Source organism: Diplotaxodon limnothrissa, linkage group LG23 (genome assembly GCF_057381915.1).
Source record: "Diplotaxodon limnothrissa isolate DT_005_m linkage group LG23, D_limnothrissa_male_GT1.1, whole genome shotgun sequence".
NCBI classification, from domain to species: Eukaryota; Metazoa; Chordata; class Actinopteri; order Cichliformes; family Cichlidae; genus Diplotaxodon; species Diplotaxodon limnothrissa.
In genome coordinates, this window is record NC_140617.1 from 50237135 (window position 1) to 50255922 (window position 18788).

At 41.3% G+C, this 18788-nt stretch overlaps 1 protein-coding gene across 2 annotated transcripts in view; it reads left to right on the plus strand.

Annotated features, from left to right (window-relative positions):
• runx1 (RUNX family transcription factor 1) overlaps positions 1–18788 on the plus strand; it is a 31024-nt gene that overhangs the window by 103 nt on the left and 12133 nt on the right. The window contains exons 1-5 of one of the 2 annotated variants that reach the window (XM_085348858.1): positions 3513–3540; positions 4890–5041; positions 5111–5221; positions 7275–7431; positions 15222–15326. In XM_085348858.1, coding sequence (XP_085204984.1) covers positions 3513–3540; positions 4890–5041; positions 5111–5221; positions 7275–7431; positions 15222–15326 — 553 coding nt within the window. Of the gene's footprint in view, positions 1–3512; positions 3541–4889; positions 5042–5110; positions 5222–7274; positions 7432–15221; positions 15327–18788 lie in introns of those variants that run through there. The other variant, XM_085348857.1, reaches the window with a different exon arrangement.

Below are 18788 nucleotides of genomic sequence, written 5' to 3' on the forward strand. Positions count from 1 at the left end.
CTTCATGTTTGACGTCACCTCGATCACTATCATATCTGCTCTGTTCGTGATTATGTTGTTTTTGTTCTTAACTATTTGTTCTGTTGGGGCTCCTTATTGGGAGGTTTTGCATGACCTAAATCCTCACAGTACAAACAGTTAAACTGAACTGTGCTGCCCATCATCAGATGGCTCTTACCTGTTCCATTTTCTTGTCTAATTCTGTTTCTTGGATTTCTACAAGCATTTGTAGATGGAGTTTCAAGGCTTTTTGAAATTCTGCTGGGTGCTTCAGTTGGTTCTGGCTAAAGGCTACCAAAGTTTGCATTGTCTCAGATCTGCAGCCGTGCCTGTTTATTGATATAAATCATCTAACTTTAAAAGAAAAATAAACAAAAAAACCATCAAACGTGTGAGAAGCACAGCTGACTCTGACTGCAGATATCGATCAGTGTCAATCACTATCCTGGACAGGACATATCTCTTTAGTAAACTTGTCCTCCTGCTATTTTAAAGAAGCAGCTTCTGGTTTTCACAATGAAATTTTTATGTCTAATAAATAATTAGAAAAGGAAAACAGTTGCATGCACACTACTGATCCACACTGTATTTCTATGAAAGATATCAAGCAATGTTAGTATCAATAACGTTGATAGGACACTGTGGCTGAGTATTGATTATAGATCAGAGGGCAGTAAGCAGCTCACATTACAAGATAGTCAGCGGTAAATGCTGGCTTCGTGAAATCCAACTCCACTGCCACTGTCATCACTCTTTCTTTCTTTCTTTCTTCATCTGTTGTTTTATTTGACTTCTCAGATGTCTACAGAGGACTTTCATTGAAATAGTGTTTAGCAGGCTGCTCTTTGTTTTTTCTTTTATTGTGATGAGCACCAGAACTCTATTTCTGTCTTCAGAGATATACTGTTTCAAACAATCCTTCAGTATTTGGAATATTTAGCAGTTTACTCATAAGAAAAGGAAATGTCACGTTTAAAAAATCTATATTTTAAAACAACTTGTACTTGTACTTGAAGGAAAATAATGGTAAAAAGCTGTGAAGTCAGCCTTTAATAGGTTTAACGTTTTGATTTCTGTTAACTCCTGATGACCTGCACAGTGTGGACAAACAGGCATGATGTGAAAAATGGATATTTCCAAGAGCAAAACACACCGTGTCCATCTGGGGCTGGGGCATTTACATTTTTTATTATCCCCCGTTGGCTACAAAGACAGACGGGTGTCTGCATGGACAGCATGTGTTTCTCAGGCAACACAAAGCTGTATTTAATATAGTTTTATAGTGAAAGGAATCATCGCTACTGTGTGTACAGCATAGGTTTACTCCTGTTTCTGGAAAAACTCCAAGCTGCTGATTCCTGGTTTTTTTTGTTTGTTTTTTTTTAAATTTTATTTATTTTTGGCCTGTCCCGTTTGGCTCTTTTGCCATCAGAATTGTTGTCTAAAGGCAAAGAAAGATGCCCAACGGATTTACTTTACCAAATTGACCATCCCAGCCTTGCCGTAATGGTCCATTTGATTCACCTTTTATTGTTTATTTTATTTTCACTTACTGAATACGGGACAGACTTGACTGGGGGAAAGAAGGGGAGAAAGAAAGAGGGAAAGAGAAACAGCTGAGAAGAGGGACGGGGGAGAAGGGCAAAAGACATAAACCAACAGAATGAGCAGAAATTTTTATTTCATTTTTTAGTTTTTATTTCCTCCAAATATTAATGGAAGAGGAAAACAGATATTTGAATTTGGCTTCAAAGCAAACAACTGCAAAATGATTTCAGAGATACGTTCACTTATAAGTTGGTGTGCTGCGGTTTGACATACAGATATACACAGACACAGAGGAACATTAACGTCACGCACACACAAATGAGTGGATCATTTTCTCATTTTTGGATAAAAAAAGAAAGAAAAACATGATTTCCTACACTCGTTTTAGTCTTTAAGATTAGAACATAATGTAAAACTGAAACACATGAACTCCCACGTGGTTACTGTGTGACTCTGTAAGTGCTGTTGGAGTTTCAGCAGCAGCTTAAACACAGTTTAGTTCTTCATCATTGAGACTTTTTTTAGTTGAGCAGATAAGTCATAGTTACTTTTTTCATCTGTCAGCTCTTTCCCTGTTGCTGCTTTCTTCCAGAAATGGTTAATAGCTCCATAATAATAACCTTCCTGGTCATCTTCATTTATATAGACTTTACATACAGTACATGCAGAAGACAGAGTGCTGAAATGAACTCAGTATCTAAACCATTTTTTTGTGCATTAAAGTTTTTGTGTGTGCATGAAGACAATGTGCATGTGCAAATGTTGTTCAAATGTGAAATTAATATAATAGCAATATAATAAAAAGAGCTTTTCCTTCATTTAAAGTTATTTTTGGTGCTTAATTTGTTTTGTGAAATACTTTCCAGTAAAAACTTGAGCGGGATTCAAACTATCCCTGGTCAGTATAGGCAGCAATAACACAGTGTTCACAGTTATGATGATAACATCACAATAATGCAATTTAGTTAGAGGCTGAGAGCATTATAAAACGGTCAGGAGTTCAGAGGTATCATTTATATCAAAGTACTAATGCAGATGTTTGAATGTGTATTCGAACTCTTACTATTAGAAACAGATGAAATCACATGAAAGTGTCATCCATGTGAGTCGGCTCGTTCGGCCTGTGCCGTCTTCATTTAGGATCAGTAACGTGCTTTAGATCACCTGCTGCCCTCTATCGTCTGTATGTGCTACTGACAGCTTGCATATATAAAGCACACAGATTCTCACGCCTCGGTCTGCTGTGGTGAAAAGAATAAGAAAACAAAGATTTGGAGGCATGTGACTCTGACTTTGATCCGCAGTGATGCATTCATATGCCGTTAGTTTGTTATGTGTGGATAACGCACATAACCACACAGTGTCACGCAGGAAGAAGCGCAGCTCTGCCTCCTTGTTTCTCAGCTAAAGCCGCCTCCTTTCGGACGCACAGGATGCTGATTGGTCTTGTGTTTTCGGCGACAGCCTCTAGAACGTGTCCTGATTGGCTGAGAGCAGGTCTTTGCGCAGACGAGATGCAAATCCAGAGCGGTGCCGGTAAAAGGCTGACGCCAAGATCGGAGATGGCCATTCATCTGCAGCGGAAAGGACATAGAAGTAGTTATGATGAAAGCGCTTACTTACTTTGAAATACAGTCAGATACTCTCTCCTTTTTCCCCTCCAACGTCTGCCCATTTCCTTCCACTTTCAGTATGAGCGGAAGTTTGTTCTGCTGAGCTTTGAAGACTACAGAACCCATCTCAAGTCTGCCTTTGACTTCTACTCTGTATGGAGGACGCATCAAACACATCTGAAAGCGTCGGGGACATGTTTGCACGGATTTAAATGTGTCGCGTTTGGTCGGGGTAGTTTGACAGATAAGTACTGGACGACGCGCACACAGGAATCCGCTTCTTGGCCGCAAACAGGAGGAAAGCAGGAGGCTTATAGTGAAAGTCAGCGAGAGGAGACTGTGGACGCACAGATGGTGTTTCCGTGGGACGCCAAATACGGTACGACGTATTATTCTGGTTGTTGTTCACGATAAAGTATGAAGACATGCGCAGAGAACATATTTGTTCTCTTCAGCTGTCACATTAGTTTGACTGACTGAGCTTTTGGAGAAATGGTCTCTGACGGCGCGGTGTTAGTCCGTGGTTTGTCGGTCCGTGTGTGTTTGTGTGTGAGCAGTGATGGTGATATCCATATACTGGAATGTGTGTCATTGTACAACAACGTTGTCATTTACAGGCCTGTAGAAAACTGTAGCTTTATACATAATATAGCACAATCCAGCGTTCGTGTACCGGTTTACTCTGTGACATCCAAATCAGCTCAAACGATCATTGTCAGGTTATTGGTTTGATCCAGTCCACGAGTCAAAGTTTCTTAGATTTAAATATACAACCCCACCTTTTCTCAGTGACTGCGTTCGTGAATGGAAACAGAGTTATTGTGTGAACTGGTGAATGTGGTTTGTAGTGTTTGTAAAAGGGGAAAAAGTGGAGTCTGAGTTTTGCACTGCTGCCAGAATTCTTCAGAGATTGATGCAAAATGTTAACCATGTGTTGAAGTGTTCATTCTGAACTAACAAATGTGTGCTATAATACGAATGAGTGTTACCTGAGCTCACTAGGATCCAAAACTTTGGATTTGACTGAGAAGGTCATCAGGTTGGTCCAGTCTGCATGCCATCCTTGGGCAACATACGAACCCCAGGGTACTCTCTGTGCTCTCAGTGTGAATGTGTGTGAATGTTAGACCAAAAGCGCTTGTATGAAAGGACGTGAATGAGGTGTGTTGTATAAAATACTTTGAAGGCTCCAGATTAGAAATTTAAAAAATCAGATATAAGAATCAGTCAATTTAACATTTAGATACAAATGTAACTATTAGCAAAATAAACGGTCACACCTGTTCACCTGGTTACCTTCTCCTGTGGTTGTGGTGCCCCGACAAGTGTACAACTTAAACATCTCTCAGTCTCACTCTGTGTGTGTGTTTTATAGATCCCAGTTCACACACACCTGTACAGTGAAACAGGTGTGTGTGTGTGTGTCTTTAACCTGAATAAAAAGCAAGCGTAGTCATAATTTGTCAAACACTATCTATAGAAATCTTTCTAGTCATTACCTACTAATCTACTTACTGATTGATCATAAGTTGTGACAGAATAGTGAAAAAAGTCCTTGTTAGTGCAGACTGGGGGGAAAGAAAATATCTGTGAGCAAACAGAATCGCTACGTTTTCTTTCTCTGCTGAAATTATTTCTTAAACAATGAATGAAGAGTGAAAATATATTCTCATACTGTTCTGATGATTACGTGATTCAAAGACTATTTTTTCCTGGGTTCTGTCACAGACCCTGCCCCCGGTCGCCGCTATACTCCCCCCTCTACCACCCTCGCCTCGGGGGGGAAGATGGCCGAGGCCCTGCCTCTCGGAGCCCAGGAGGCCGGTGGTGGAGCTGCTATGGTGGGAAAATTGCGAATTGCAGACCACGGCATGGTGGAGGTAGGGCAGCACGGGACTGGTTGCTTATTTCTGTCTTAGACTAAAATAACTGTGCTGCTGTTTTTTCAGGTGATGCCAGATCATCCAGGAGAGCTGGTGAAGACAGACAGTCCCAATTTTCTGTGCTCTGTGTTGCCTACTCACTGGAGGTGTAATAAGACTCTGCCCATTGCTTTTAAGGTGTGTATGTTGTCATTTTAGCACGGGCCGTGCTGTACATTGTAATGGACTGTGCGTACTTAGAGTTCACATACATACCAGGTTTTACTGTTACGTATGCAGTCAGCTCCACCTCTAACCAAGTGATCACGAACCTTTCACCTACTGAAAGTTTCCTGATAATAACATGTAGCATTTATATATTATTACATCATCATGAGTTCATCTCTCTATTACTTTGATTGCCTTTACTGTTCTTGTCCAACATGCTGTTCAGTATATTCACTGACAAACAGAGAAAAGCAGCATTTCCTCACATCTGGGAACAAATCTTTGACATTTTGCCTTTAAAAGTTAATTGATGTAAGTGGTCCGGATGATTTACGACTTTAGTGTTTAATGTACCAAATCTAACATTTTGTACATTTTCCAGCATCACTCACAAAGGTCCGTTTTTACAGACCTTTATACTGTCTTACCAGTGGGTCATATGATCCATCCACCCTCAGTGATTTAACACAAGTTTGTTTGTTTTTGCTGCGTTTCCCTCATGTGGATGGTTTTCCTGCACTTTGAGACAAAATGCATTTGTGGAAAAGCGGCTTTTAGCTGCAGAAAACACAGTGGATTGATTTACTGAGTTTTATGCATTAGTGTTTGCGCATACATGTGTGTGTAAGAGAGAGTTTGGTGCATTATGCATCATTATGGAGTGTCATGAGCGGATGTCACTGCCTCTTACTGATAATGGATGACTGTTGAGATGAACACGCACATTTTATGCACACAGCGAAAGACGTGCATCCATATTGTATGTAGCTGATAACACACACTCTGCAGGTATTGTTCTGTATACATAGACAGACACACATATTTGCTGGGCTGCTTTTTTGCTGCTGCTCCACAGTCTGCCCGACGGTGAATTTACTGTTTGTTCTTGAATAATTTCTAAACCCAGTGAAATGCTTATTGCAGCCAGTGTGATTCCATCAACTTATCTCATTACTGTGACCGGCACTGGTACTCAGTCTCACACCACTTTAAGTGATTACCAATAGGTGGAAGGTATAATTGTCGTTTTAATACTAGTGTGGCAGTCAGCGCTGGTTGGAGCGCTCTGGGTCACAGACAGAGATGCTCCATAGTACTATATCTGCCCTGCTTATTTGCACAATGATGCTTTGGTGTGATTAGCCACAATATGGAAATCAGCCTGCCTGGCTCTATATTTGTGTAGGTGTGGAAAAGGAGAGTGTGCTTTCTAGTGCGCTGAGCTCTCGTGGAGGGTAAAGCCTAACAGTATGCACAAAAGCTTTATTCAACAACTTTTAGTTAATCATTTGCATCTTTTACTGTCCATGAAGTTCAGTGTAAAACTGCCTCTTTGCCTCTCAGTCAAACCAAGCGTATGGTCAGTTTGAAATTGTGCTAGCCTCTCAGCAATTCAGTCTTTATATATGAACATTAGCTGCTCAGTCACTAATAGATGACTTTTTTGTTGTACTCTACTTTGGATCATCCCACAATCATCCCATCTCATAGGTGTCAAACTCTGGCCCGCGGGCCAAATTTGGCCCGCAACCTAATTACATTTGGCCCGCGAAGCCATACCAAATTACTATTAGAGCTGGCCTACTGGTATTATACAGCTAATATATATATTGTTTAGTATTAAGCTTTGCTTGTTCCATATTCAGTTTTTCAGCAAAACTTATTTGAGTCCATAAGAAAAGATTCATTCTTATATCTGGAGGAAGATTTTTTTTTCAATAAATGTTAATGTTAGCCCACAACTTTGTTCCAGTTTTGAATTTTGGCCCACTGTGTATTTGAGTTTGACACCCCTGTCCCATCTGCATAATCAGGAGTTTTGCACTCCTGCTTTGCATGGACTGACATTTGGTGCAAAGTAGCATCAGGTGTGTAAAAACCTCTGTGGGACGTGTGCACTGAAAAATGGCACCGAACAGGTTGGATACAAAGATGTTCTGAAAACCTCAAACTTGGATTAAACCCTCACGCAGACACAGCGCACACTCGTGCTTTTCTCTTGTTTGTGCCAACATGTCACTAGGTGGTTGCCCTGGGCGACATTCCAGATGGCACCTTGGTTACAGTGATGGCAGGAAATGATGAGAATTACTCAGCAGAGCTTCGCAATGCGACAGCTGCAATCAAGAACCAAGTGGCCAGATTCAACGACCTCCGCTTTGTGGGCCGCAGCGGTAGAGGTACGCACAGACACGCAAATACATACATGGAAATGTGAATGCAGATTTACTGTACAGTGTAAAAGTTGTACAGTGTGAAATTAGCAGGCACCAGTTTATTAGTATGAGTGACATTAGTCAGAAGAGTTTCACCTTTAAATCTTCCACAGGTTGAAAATTAATAGACATGTTTTGTACAAGCATACAGCATTAAATTAGGGGAAGTACATGTGAATAAAAACAGCATTCACACAACTTCCTCCTAATATCCCATCCAGTGTCTGCCTCTTTCTTTCTCCCTCTCTTTTTAACGGACACACAAGCACAGTTACTCTAAATCAGGCACAGGCAAATGTCCCTACTTATCTATTTAAAACACCAGTCTTGTGTACACAAACCCTGCTAACATACAGACACACACAATATTGATAAATCCTCCCCCAGCCAAAAGAAATTGGTATAACTGTCAATATTTTATCAGCTGTGCAGACCTTAAGTTGAAAAAATGAGCATATTAATATTTCAAGTGCAGCAGAATTCAAATGAAGAAGAGTGAGGAGTCTAAATTTGTTTCATGCAAATTTAACAGCACAGAATACAATGGGACCATTTTCTCTCCCAGCAGTATTTTAAGATAGTGTTTTTGTAATGTTGACTTACAGCTGGAAGACTGTAGTTGCATCTGTCTGTAAAACAGTGTCTGACCCAAACTGCTGTGACACGCAGTGCTTTGTTCTCTGTGCGTCTAGTTCTTATTAATGCGTTTCATGATAAGGTGACAGGAACAACACGCAGGAAGGACGCAAATCATTTACACACACATGTGTAAGACGTACAGATGTGACGGAGACGATACAAACCTGCACAAATGTCACTTTCATTTCCACTAAATGGCCAAAAGTTAAATTGGAAATTGGTGAAAAATTTGTTACAGACTTGGTAACAAAACTGGTGGTTCGTGGATCAGTTCTCAGAATGCAATTATTGGACTCTGTCTGGAAAAATAAAGCAGTCAATATGGAAATAATCTGGTGAAAAATCTGGACCTTGCTTCTTCATTTTTGAATAAATGTAGTGGAGACAGTTACATACAATATGCCTCGTGCAGTAAATACATATTTTATTTCTTACCGTTTTCTATATGTGTAAAATCACATCTCACCGTGTTTCTGTTTGCTTTTGATAAACCTGTACACTCATGGATTCAAGTCAAGATCATTTTTTGTGCAGATGTCATCATCTCATGCTCACTCAATCAAAGCCTGATTTCGTTTATTCACGAGTGCTGCCTTTGCTTTGCACAGAGCTGTTCTGACTTTAGAACGTTTGCCTCGCTAACCTGTATTTCTTCTTTGTTTATGCTTTCTGATGACTTTTCAGTCCCCTCGTAGGGACCAAAATCCACGTCCCCACGAGGTTCAGGCGTTTTTCACACTCAAAATGTGGTTTTAGTGTCATGGTTACAATTAGGTTATGGTTATGTTTAGGGCTAGGCATTTTTGATGGTTAGGGTAACCGGCTCAGGAAAGCATTATGCCAATGAGATGTCCCCATGAGAATAGCAAACCAGACGTGTGTGTGTGTGTGTGTGTGTGTGTGTGTGTGTGTGTGTGTGTGTGTGTGTGTGTGGCCATATATCGTGAAATACAGAAATCATGGTCTTGAAAGAGGAACTGAGAAAAAGACTGAAAATTGGTTACATACATGTGCACACACACACACACACACACACACACACACACACACACACACACACACTCTGTGTATATTTAACTGAGTGACTGCAGAGAAAACATTTGTTAAGACGCACACAGGCTCTTTGTTATCTGTTAATGTAGTGTGTGTGTGTGTGCATGCATGTAACTCTTTTTGTAAACAAGGGAACAGAAATGCTGTTATACATTTTTCATTCATGATGTGCTTTTCCTTTGCTTATATAGAGCAGAGAAAACACTGTGTGTAGACCAGGATCACGATCTCTTTCTGTTGGTTGCACAAAGACAGCAGAGACACACTGATGTCAGCTGCCATCTAGTGGCCATTAATACAGCTGAGAATGGCATGTGTTAATCGTTAGTGTTTCCTATAGAAGGGTTCTAGACAACTTAAACTGTTATTCAGTTCTGAGCTTTGTATAGCACTATATATGTTATATAATATATGACTACGTTTCATGTATCATAATTTAAGACAATGAGAGGAGACAGAAAGGGAGAGGGAAATGAGAGTAACACCCGACACACAACAGCAGTGGAGCTCTGCCATGTGCAGTGTTTACATCTAGCACAGTGTTAAGTGACTGCTACTTCACACAGACACAGAGATAGTCCTATTAATGTGTGGTACATACACTCATATCTCTTAGATATGACCGCAGTTAAACACTGGTTTGTGATTGGCTGGCAGGTGTCTATTAGAAATGGGACACAGTAGTTTTCTAAATAAGTAATTAGGCTACATCCAAAGCCAAACTTTAAGTCACTCAAAAAAGTATTTGTCATTTAAATGATCAAACCTTTACAAAAACTTGTTTTTATAACATTTAAGGTAAAGCAGATAATTTCGTTTATAAATGAAAGACAGTTTTTTAGTTTTTCTCTCATTTTTTAAAAATATCTACTTGAAAAGATTGACTGCAGATATGTGCGAATAGCTTCATAATACCTTGTAATATTCATGATTACAGGTAACATTCTGTATTATTGTAGAATATGTAATATTCTACATTTGAATTGTTAACTTTGTCTATGACCACAAGTTTGCATGAAAAAACATTTTCATGTACACCATCCTTTTTTCTTTGCTCCACAATCTCAGGAATCAAGTCACATCCAGCAAAGGACAAAGTAATAGTTTTTTATTCTCATACATATTGTTTGCTTTTCAAAAACTTTTTTACTTTCAGTACTTTTTGTATATCACACTCAGAAGCTGGAATAAAGTTTACATATCGACCATTACCAATAAAAACCAAATGCAATGTAATTTCCAGGATTACTATATAGAAAGAGCCAGAACCCCCACAAAGCACCTCAGCACTCAATGTCTTTATCCACCCTGAAACACTGTTGACAGTGTTCACTAACATTTTCAACACCTCAATGCAGATATGTCATGTGCCAGCCTGCTTCAAGGCTGCCAATATCATTCCTGTTCTGAAAAACAATGATCACAAGCCTTAATGACTACAGACCTGTCGCTCTCACCTTTGCCTGTCCCATCTACAGTCAATGATTGACCCCCTCTCTCTTGAACTCCCTGTGTTTTGCGTACAGAGCCAACAGATCAGTAGGTGATGTAGTTAGCATGGCACTAGACTTCATCATCCAGCATCTGAACTCTGCAGGAACTTAGTATAATGGTTTTGTGGACTGTAATTCTGCTTTGAATACAATCATGCTGTAGGACAAGCTCCCCCACAAGCACCCCCACAAACATCTTCCTTGGTTCCTTATACATATACATATATATTGGCCGGTAATTGAATGGGAATGGCGCAGGACCCAACCAGGCCCGTTAGAGGACCCGAGCCTGAATCCTTTCCCCCCCGAGACCTAGCCTTCTCACACATATATATATATATGTATATATATGTGTGAGATATATACATATATATACATATATACATATAAAAAACACCCAGCACGCCCCTGCGGGCGGTTTATCCTTCAAGCTCGGGTCCTCTACCAGAGGCCTGGGAGCTTGAGGGTCCTGCGCAGTGTCTTAGCTGTTCCCAGGACTGCGCTCTTCTGGACAGAGATCTCCGATGTTGTTCCCGGGATCTGCTGGAGCCACTCGCCTAGCTTGGGAGTCACCGCACCTAGTGCTCCGATTACCACGGGGACCACCGTTACCTTCACCCTCCACATCCTCTCGAGCTCTTCTCTGAGCCCTTGGTATTTCTCCAGCTTCTCGTGTTCCTTCTTCCTGATATTGCTGTCATTCGGAACCGCTACATCGATCACTACGGCCGTCTTCTTCTGTTTGTCTACCACCACTATGTCCGGTTGGTTAGCCACCACCATTTTGTCCGTCTGTATCTGGAAGTCCCACAGGATCTTAGCTCGGTCATTCTCCACCACCCTTGGGGGCATCTCCCATTTTGACCTCGGGACTTCCAGGTTATACTCGGCACAGATGTTCCTGTACACTATGCCGGCCACTTGGTTATGGCGTTCCATGTATGCCTTGCCTGCTAGCATCTTGCACCCTGCTGTTATGTGCTGGATTGTCTCTGGGGCATCTTTACACAGCCTGCACCTGGGGTCTTGCCTGGTGTGATAGACCCCAGCCTCTATGGATCTTGTGCTCAGAGCTTGTTCTTGTGCTGCCATGATTAGTGCCTCTGTGCTGTCTTTCCGTCCAGCTTTGTCCAGCCACTGGTAGGACTTCTGGATATCAGCCACCTCCTCTATCTGCCGGTGGTATATACCGTGCAGGGGCCTGTCCTCCCATGATGGTTCCTCGTCTCCCTCCTCTTTCTTGGGTTTCTGCTGCCTGAGGTATTCACTGAGCACTCGGTCAGTTGCGGCCATCTTCCCAATGTATTCTTGGATGTTCGTTGTCTCATCCTGGACTGTGGTGTGCTGACACTCACCAGTCCCCGGCCCCCTTCCTTCTGCTTAGCGTACAGCCTCAGGGTGCTGGACTTGGGGTGAAACCCTCCATGCATGGTAAGGAGCTTTCCTGTCTTTATGTCAGTGGCTTCTATCTCCTCCTTTGGCCAGCCTATTACCCCAGCAGGGTACCTGATCACGGGCAGGGCGTACGTGTTGATAGCCCGGATCTTGTTCTTACCATTCAGCTGACTCCTCAGGACTTGCCTGACCCTCTGCAGGTACTTGGTGGTTGCAGCTTTTCTAGCGGCCTCTTTATGGTTCCCATTTGCCTGCAGGATCCCCAGGTACTTGTAACTCTATGTCTGCAATGTTGCCTTCTGGTAGTTCAATCCCCTCAGTTCTGACTACCTTCCCTCTCTTTGTTACCATCCGACTACAGTTCTCCAGTCCAAACGACATTCCAATGTCATTGCTGTATATCCTGGTGGTGTGGATCAGTGAATCGATGTCTCGTTCACTCTTGGCATACAGCTTGATGTCATCCATGTACAGGACGTGGCTGACAACTGCTCCGTTCCGTAGTCGGTATCCGTAGCCAGTCTTGTTAATGATCTCACTGAGGGGGTTCAGGCCTATGCAGAACAGCAGTGGGGACAGAGCATCTCCTTGGTAGATCCCGCACTTGATGGTGACTTGTGCTATGGGCTTGGAGTTTGCCTCTAGTGTTGTGTGCCACATCCCCATTGAGTTCCTGATGAAGGCTCTTAGGGTCCCATTGATCTTGTACAATTCTAAGCATTCCAGTATCCAGCTGTGGGGCATTGAGTCATAGGCCTTCTTGTAATCAATCCAGGCCGTGCACAGGTTGGTCAGTCTATATATATATATATATATATATATATATATATATATATATATATATATATATATATATATATATATATATATATATATATATATATATATATATGTATGGGGGCTGGGGTCTATCACACCAGGCAAGACCCCAGGTGCAGGCTGTGTAAAGATGCCCCAGAGACAATCCAGCACATAACAGCAGGGTGCAAGATGCTAGCAGGCAAGGCATACATGGAACGCCATAACCAAGTGGCCGGCATAGTGTACAGGAACATCTGTGCCGAGTATAACCTAGAAGTCCCGAGGTCAAAATGGGAGATGCCCCCAAGGGTGGTGGAGAATGACCGAGCTAAGATCCTGTGGGACTTCCAGATACAGACGGACAAAATGGTGGTGGCTAACCAACCGGACATAGTGGTGGTAGACAAACAGAAGAAGACGGCCGTAGTGATCGATGTAGCGGTTCCGAATGACAGCAATATCAGGAAGAAGGAACACGAGAAGCTGGAGAAATACCAAGGGCTCAGAGAAGAGCTCGAGAGGATGTGGAGGGTGAAGGTAACGGTGGTCCCCGTGGTAATCGGAGCACTAGGTGCGGTGACTCCCAAGCTAGGCGAGTGGCTCCAGCAGATCCCGGGAATAACATCGGAGATCTCTGTCCAGAAGAGCGCAGTCCTGGGAACAGCTAAGATACTGCGCAGGACCCTCAAGCTCCCAGGCCTCTGGTAGAGGACCCGAGCTTGAAGGATAAACCGCCCGCAGGGGCGTGCTGGGTGTTTTATGTATATATATTCAGGGCTCTAGACTGCGACCAATTTGGTTGCAAATGCAACCAAATTTTTCAGTGGTGCGACTAAAAAAAAATATTTGGTTGCACCTGTGCGACCAACTGTTTGGGTAGCAAAAAAAAAAAAATCTGCAACCTTCCCTGTGGTCAACAACAGACACACATTATGCCCCTATCGTGGACTAAACCAATCAGAGATAGTAAGGGGCGGGACCTCTCTGATTGGCCGTGGTCCAGTTGAAAGTGCAGGTGGAAGTGGGAGGTGAATAGCTTGAATAAAGCGATATCAATTCATTAAATCCTGAATCGACTTTTAAATATAACTGTGTTTTGCCAGAAACGCCAGATTCTCAGATTAAAGCTCACAAAACCATTTCAACAACAACCAAACAGCAAATGAGAGCAGGTACACGGATTCCACACAAAGACGTAAACACAGAGCGGACCGACGCATCAGAATCAACTTAGTCTTTCTCGGCTTTCTCACCCGACGGCCCGTAGACGGACACGCTGTCGGAGCTTAGCGATTCTGATGCGTCCGGTCCGCGCTGTGTTTACGTCTTTTTGCGCTGATTCTGAGCTGCAGGTTTTGTCTCTCTCCAACCAAAATTCACCGAGCCAGCACCAAAAGAAGCAGCAAACTGCGCTTCACATTTGATCAATGTCGTCATGAATTTTGCTGTTTTGCTTCCACGACTATTAAAATCACACTTCATGCACAGCTAGCTCTCTCTCTCTCTCTCTCTGTACTTCAAGAACAGTTTCCTGTCTCCAATCTCTGTTTTCTGTATTATTCATTCGCTTATTACCCACCAGTCTACCGTTGTTTACAGCGCTGTGGCTGCTGTCTTTTTCTTTTCTTTTTCTTTTTTTCACTTAAATGACCTCGGACAAGAAAGCCTATTTTTTCTGTTATTCAATACTGAAGAAATTTAAACTTTATATGCAGAACATTGTAGAATATTTTTAAGGTTATCTGCTATAAAAAGCCAGACCAGGAAAATCTCCTTCATGTTTTTCTGTGTTTTATTCTCAGTTACTTTCACACAAAGGCATCTGCTGTGATGTTCACAATTCTGATGAAGTCAGTACTGATAAATGATCAGAATTATAATATTTCTCACTGTCTGAGGCTAAGTTGAATCGAATCGGGACTTTGAAAACCGGAATCGAATGGATTATAGGAATAGGAAAAGAACTATTGCTAACTTTTCTGTTAAGGCCTGATCCTTCTGAAATTCATAGCCAGTGCTCTGACACGGTGTCATCAATCTTTGAATGCTGAAAAAGCACAGTGTATCCAGAAAAACACATTATATTATATAAATTATTATAAATTTGTGTGCACCTAACTTTTGTGCCAGTACGCCTAACTTTAAAAAGTTAGGCGTACTGGCACAAAAGTTAGGTGCAGTACGCCTAACTTTTTAAAGTTAGGCGTACCGGTATGCCCATGGCAAAAAGTTAGTCTAGAGCCCTGTATATATATATATATATATATACATATGTTGTATAAAGGTTTTGCCCTGTGATTTTTGTCCATTCCCTTTCTCTCGTCATCTCTCTCTTTTCACCCTCCTTTTTCTCCCTTTCTTGTGTTTTCATAGGGAAAAGTTTCACACTGACCATCACAGTATTCACCAACCCTCCACAGGTGGCCACATACCAAAGAGCCATTAAAATCACAGTGGATGGTCCCAGAGAGCCGCGGCGTGAGTACTACTGACATACAAATGTTCACATTTTCCTCCTAGGCAAACGCTAACCTGGTGTTAAATACAGTTCGCTTGTAGATCAAATCAAATTACAAAAATACATATGCTTGTGGTCAGAAGTTTACGTACAGTCATGATGGGCATGAATGTCATGGTAATTTGGGGGTTTTAGTGAGGTTTAAATTGCTCTTTTTTCAAAGTGGAATGATTGTATATGTATATATTTATTTTCATTTCATTTTCATTTTTCATTTTATTTATAAAGCATCAGATCACCACAGCTGCCTCAAGGTGACTAAAAATGAGGAATTGGGTGAACAAGTTTGACTTCATTTTGGATTTTCTAGGATCTACACAGGCTGGTTAAATTGTTTCCTTTCCTGGCATGGATCCGGTTAAATGTTGTCCTTTGGGAAGCTTTGGGAAGGGCATTGCAGAATCTTTATGTTAGCCTGCTTTATCCATTACAAAACCAGTTTAATGTATCTTTGTTATCTTTGAGATTATTATCCTGTTAAATATATTGTTGTTTAAAAGTTTTAACCATCTCGCTGTTGACTGAAGTTAAAGAATTTGGAGGTCATCCTCCTCCTTCATCACTAGGAGAATAACAGCCCCAGAGCTTAACACTACCATCTCCATGCTTGACAGTTGGTACAGTGTTATTAGGCCTGAATGTTTCAGACTTACACCTAGAAAAATTACCTCTGGACACCTTGGCCAAATAGCTCAGCTTTTCTCTTGTATATCTCTTTCTTCTTCTTTTCTTCTTCTCTTGTAAATATTTAGTTTTAGCCACGCTTGAAGGCCTTGATTTTGGAATAGGGGTTGACAGTCGATGGTGACACTAGTGTTCATAGTCCATGCCAGGATTGATCCTTGATCAATACTGCATTTTTGTTTATAAATGGTTCCAAAAGACCTTCGCAATTTGTGTTAATCTATAGTTCTCCTTAGATCTTCACTGAGTTTGTCGTTCCCCAGTTCCATGGTTCTGAGTATTGGTCAATCCAACAAGCGCTGTCGAGCAAACTCTTTTTATGCCACACAAGTTCTAATTGCTAACATGAAGTTAATAGAGCTTGGCCTTTAAAACATGAACCAGGGCTCTAGAGTGCGACCAATTTGGTCACAAATGCGACCAAATTTTTCGATGGTGCGACTAAAAAAAATCGTAGGTCGCACCGGTGCGACCAAATGTTCGGGTAACAAGAAAAAATCTCTGCAACTCTGAAAGTCTCCGTGTGGTCAACAACAGACACATATTATGCCCCTATCGTGGACTAAACCAATTAGAGATAGTCAGGGGCGGGACCACTCTGATTGGCCGTGGTCTAGTTGAAAGTGCAGGTGGATAGAGAGAGATGAGTAGCTTGAATGAAGCGATATCGATTCATTAAATCCACTTTTAAATATAACCGTGTTTTGCCAGAAACGCCAGATTCCCAGATTAAAGTTCACAAAACAATTTCAACAACCACCAAACAGTAAATGGACACGGACACGCCATCGGGGCTGAAAGCCGACAGCTCGCTGACTCTGATGCGTCGGGTCCGCGCTGTGTTTATGTCTTTTTGCGCTGATTCTGAGCTTGTCTCTCCAACCAAAATTCACCGAGCCAGCAGCAAAAGAAGATCCAAACTACGCTTCACATTTGATCAATGTCGTCATGAATTCCCTCTTACTATTGCTGTTTTGCTTCCACCACGATAAAAATCACTTCATGCACAACTCTCTCTCAGTGTACTTCAAGAACAGTTTCCCATCTCAAATCTCTGTTTTCTGCATTATTCTTTCGCTTATTACCCACCAGTCTACCGTTGTTTACAGCGCTGTCGGCCACTTTTTCTTTTTTCTTTTTTACTTAACGACCTTGGATAAGAAAGCCTAGTTTCTGCAGTTCTATACTGAAGAAATTTTAACTTTTTTAAATCTATGCAAAATTGCAGAATATTGCAGAATATTTTTAAGGTTATCTGCTATAAAAGTCCAGGCCAGGAAAATCTCCTTCATGTTCTTCTGTGTTTTACTCTCAGTTACTTTCACACAAAGGCATCTGCTGTGATGTTCACAATTCTGATAAAGTCAGTACTGATAAATGATCAGAATTATAATATTTCTGACTGTCTGAGGCAAAATTGAATCGAATCAGGATTTGTGAATCGGAATCGAATGGATTATAGAAATCAGTGATGATACCCAGCCCTAGTGAGCAGCCTAGGCCTGACAGAAGTGGATGTACAGTGGGGAATAAGAAAAGATGAAAATAACTATTGATAACTTTTCTGTTAAGGCCTGATCCTTCTGAAATTCATAGCCAGTGCTCTGACACAGTGCCATCAATCTTTGAATGCTGAAAAAGCACAGTGTATCCAGAAAACACATTATATGTCGTCATAAATGCACTGCCCAAGTGTTCCCTCTACCACTGCCTTTCAGCGGCAGGCAGCAGCAAACAGGTCGTCAGAGGAGGTCGAGATGATGATTAAGTTGAACATTTTCTACAATATTGCCAAAGAGTGCCAAAGCACTTTAAGCACAAAATTGTTAGTTAATCATTTACAAATGAATACTGTCTATATGGACTGCAATTTCCCCCCCAAAAAAGTGCACATGTAAAACTGTGGTGTTAAGCGATGCAGTTGAAAAATTTGAGTGCACCTAACTTTTGTGCTGATGCGCCTAAGAAAAAAAGTTAGGCGTACCAGTGCAACCATGGCGAAAAGTTAGTCTAGAGCCCTGTGAACTGTCAGAATCATCTTTGAACCTGTGAGCAGAGAAAATCCCAAATAAAGTCAAACTTGATAACCCACCTCTCATTTTTTTAAATCACTAAAAATGTATGCAGTGCAATCATTCCACTTTTGAAAAAAAAACAATTAAAAGAATTATTAAAAGCAAAGAATTACCATGACATTCATGTCCAAGTGAAGTACAAACCGGACTGCAAAAAAAATTGAGACACTAAACAAATTGTGAATAAAACCTGAATGCAATGATGTGGAGATGGCAAATGTCAATATTTTATTCAGAGTAGAACGTAGATGACAGATCAAAAGTTTAATCCGAGAAAATGTTTCATTTGAAAGGAAAAATATGTTGATTCAAAATTACACGGTGTCAACAAATCCCAAAAAAGTTGGGACAAGTAGCAATAAGAGGCTGGAAAAAGTAAATTTGACCATAACGAAGAGCTGGAAGACCAATTAACACTAATTAGGTTAATTGGCAACATGATTGGGTATAAAAAGAGCTTCTCAAAGTGGCAGTGTCTCTCAGAAGCCAAGATGGGTAGAGGATCACCAATTCCCACAATGTTGCGCAGAAAGATAGTGGAGCAATATCAGAAAGGTGTTACCCAGCGAAAAATTGCAAAGACTTTGCAGTTATCATCATCAACTGTGCATAACATCATCCGAAGATTCAGAGAATCTGGAACAATCTCTGTGCGTGAGGGTC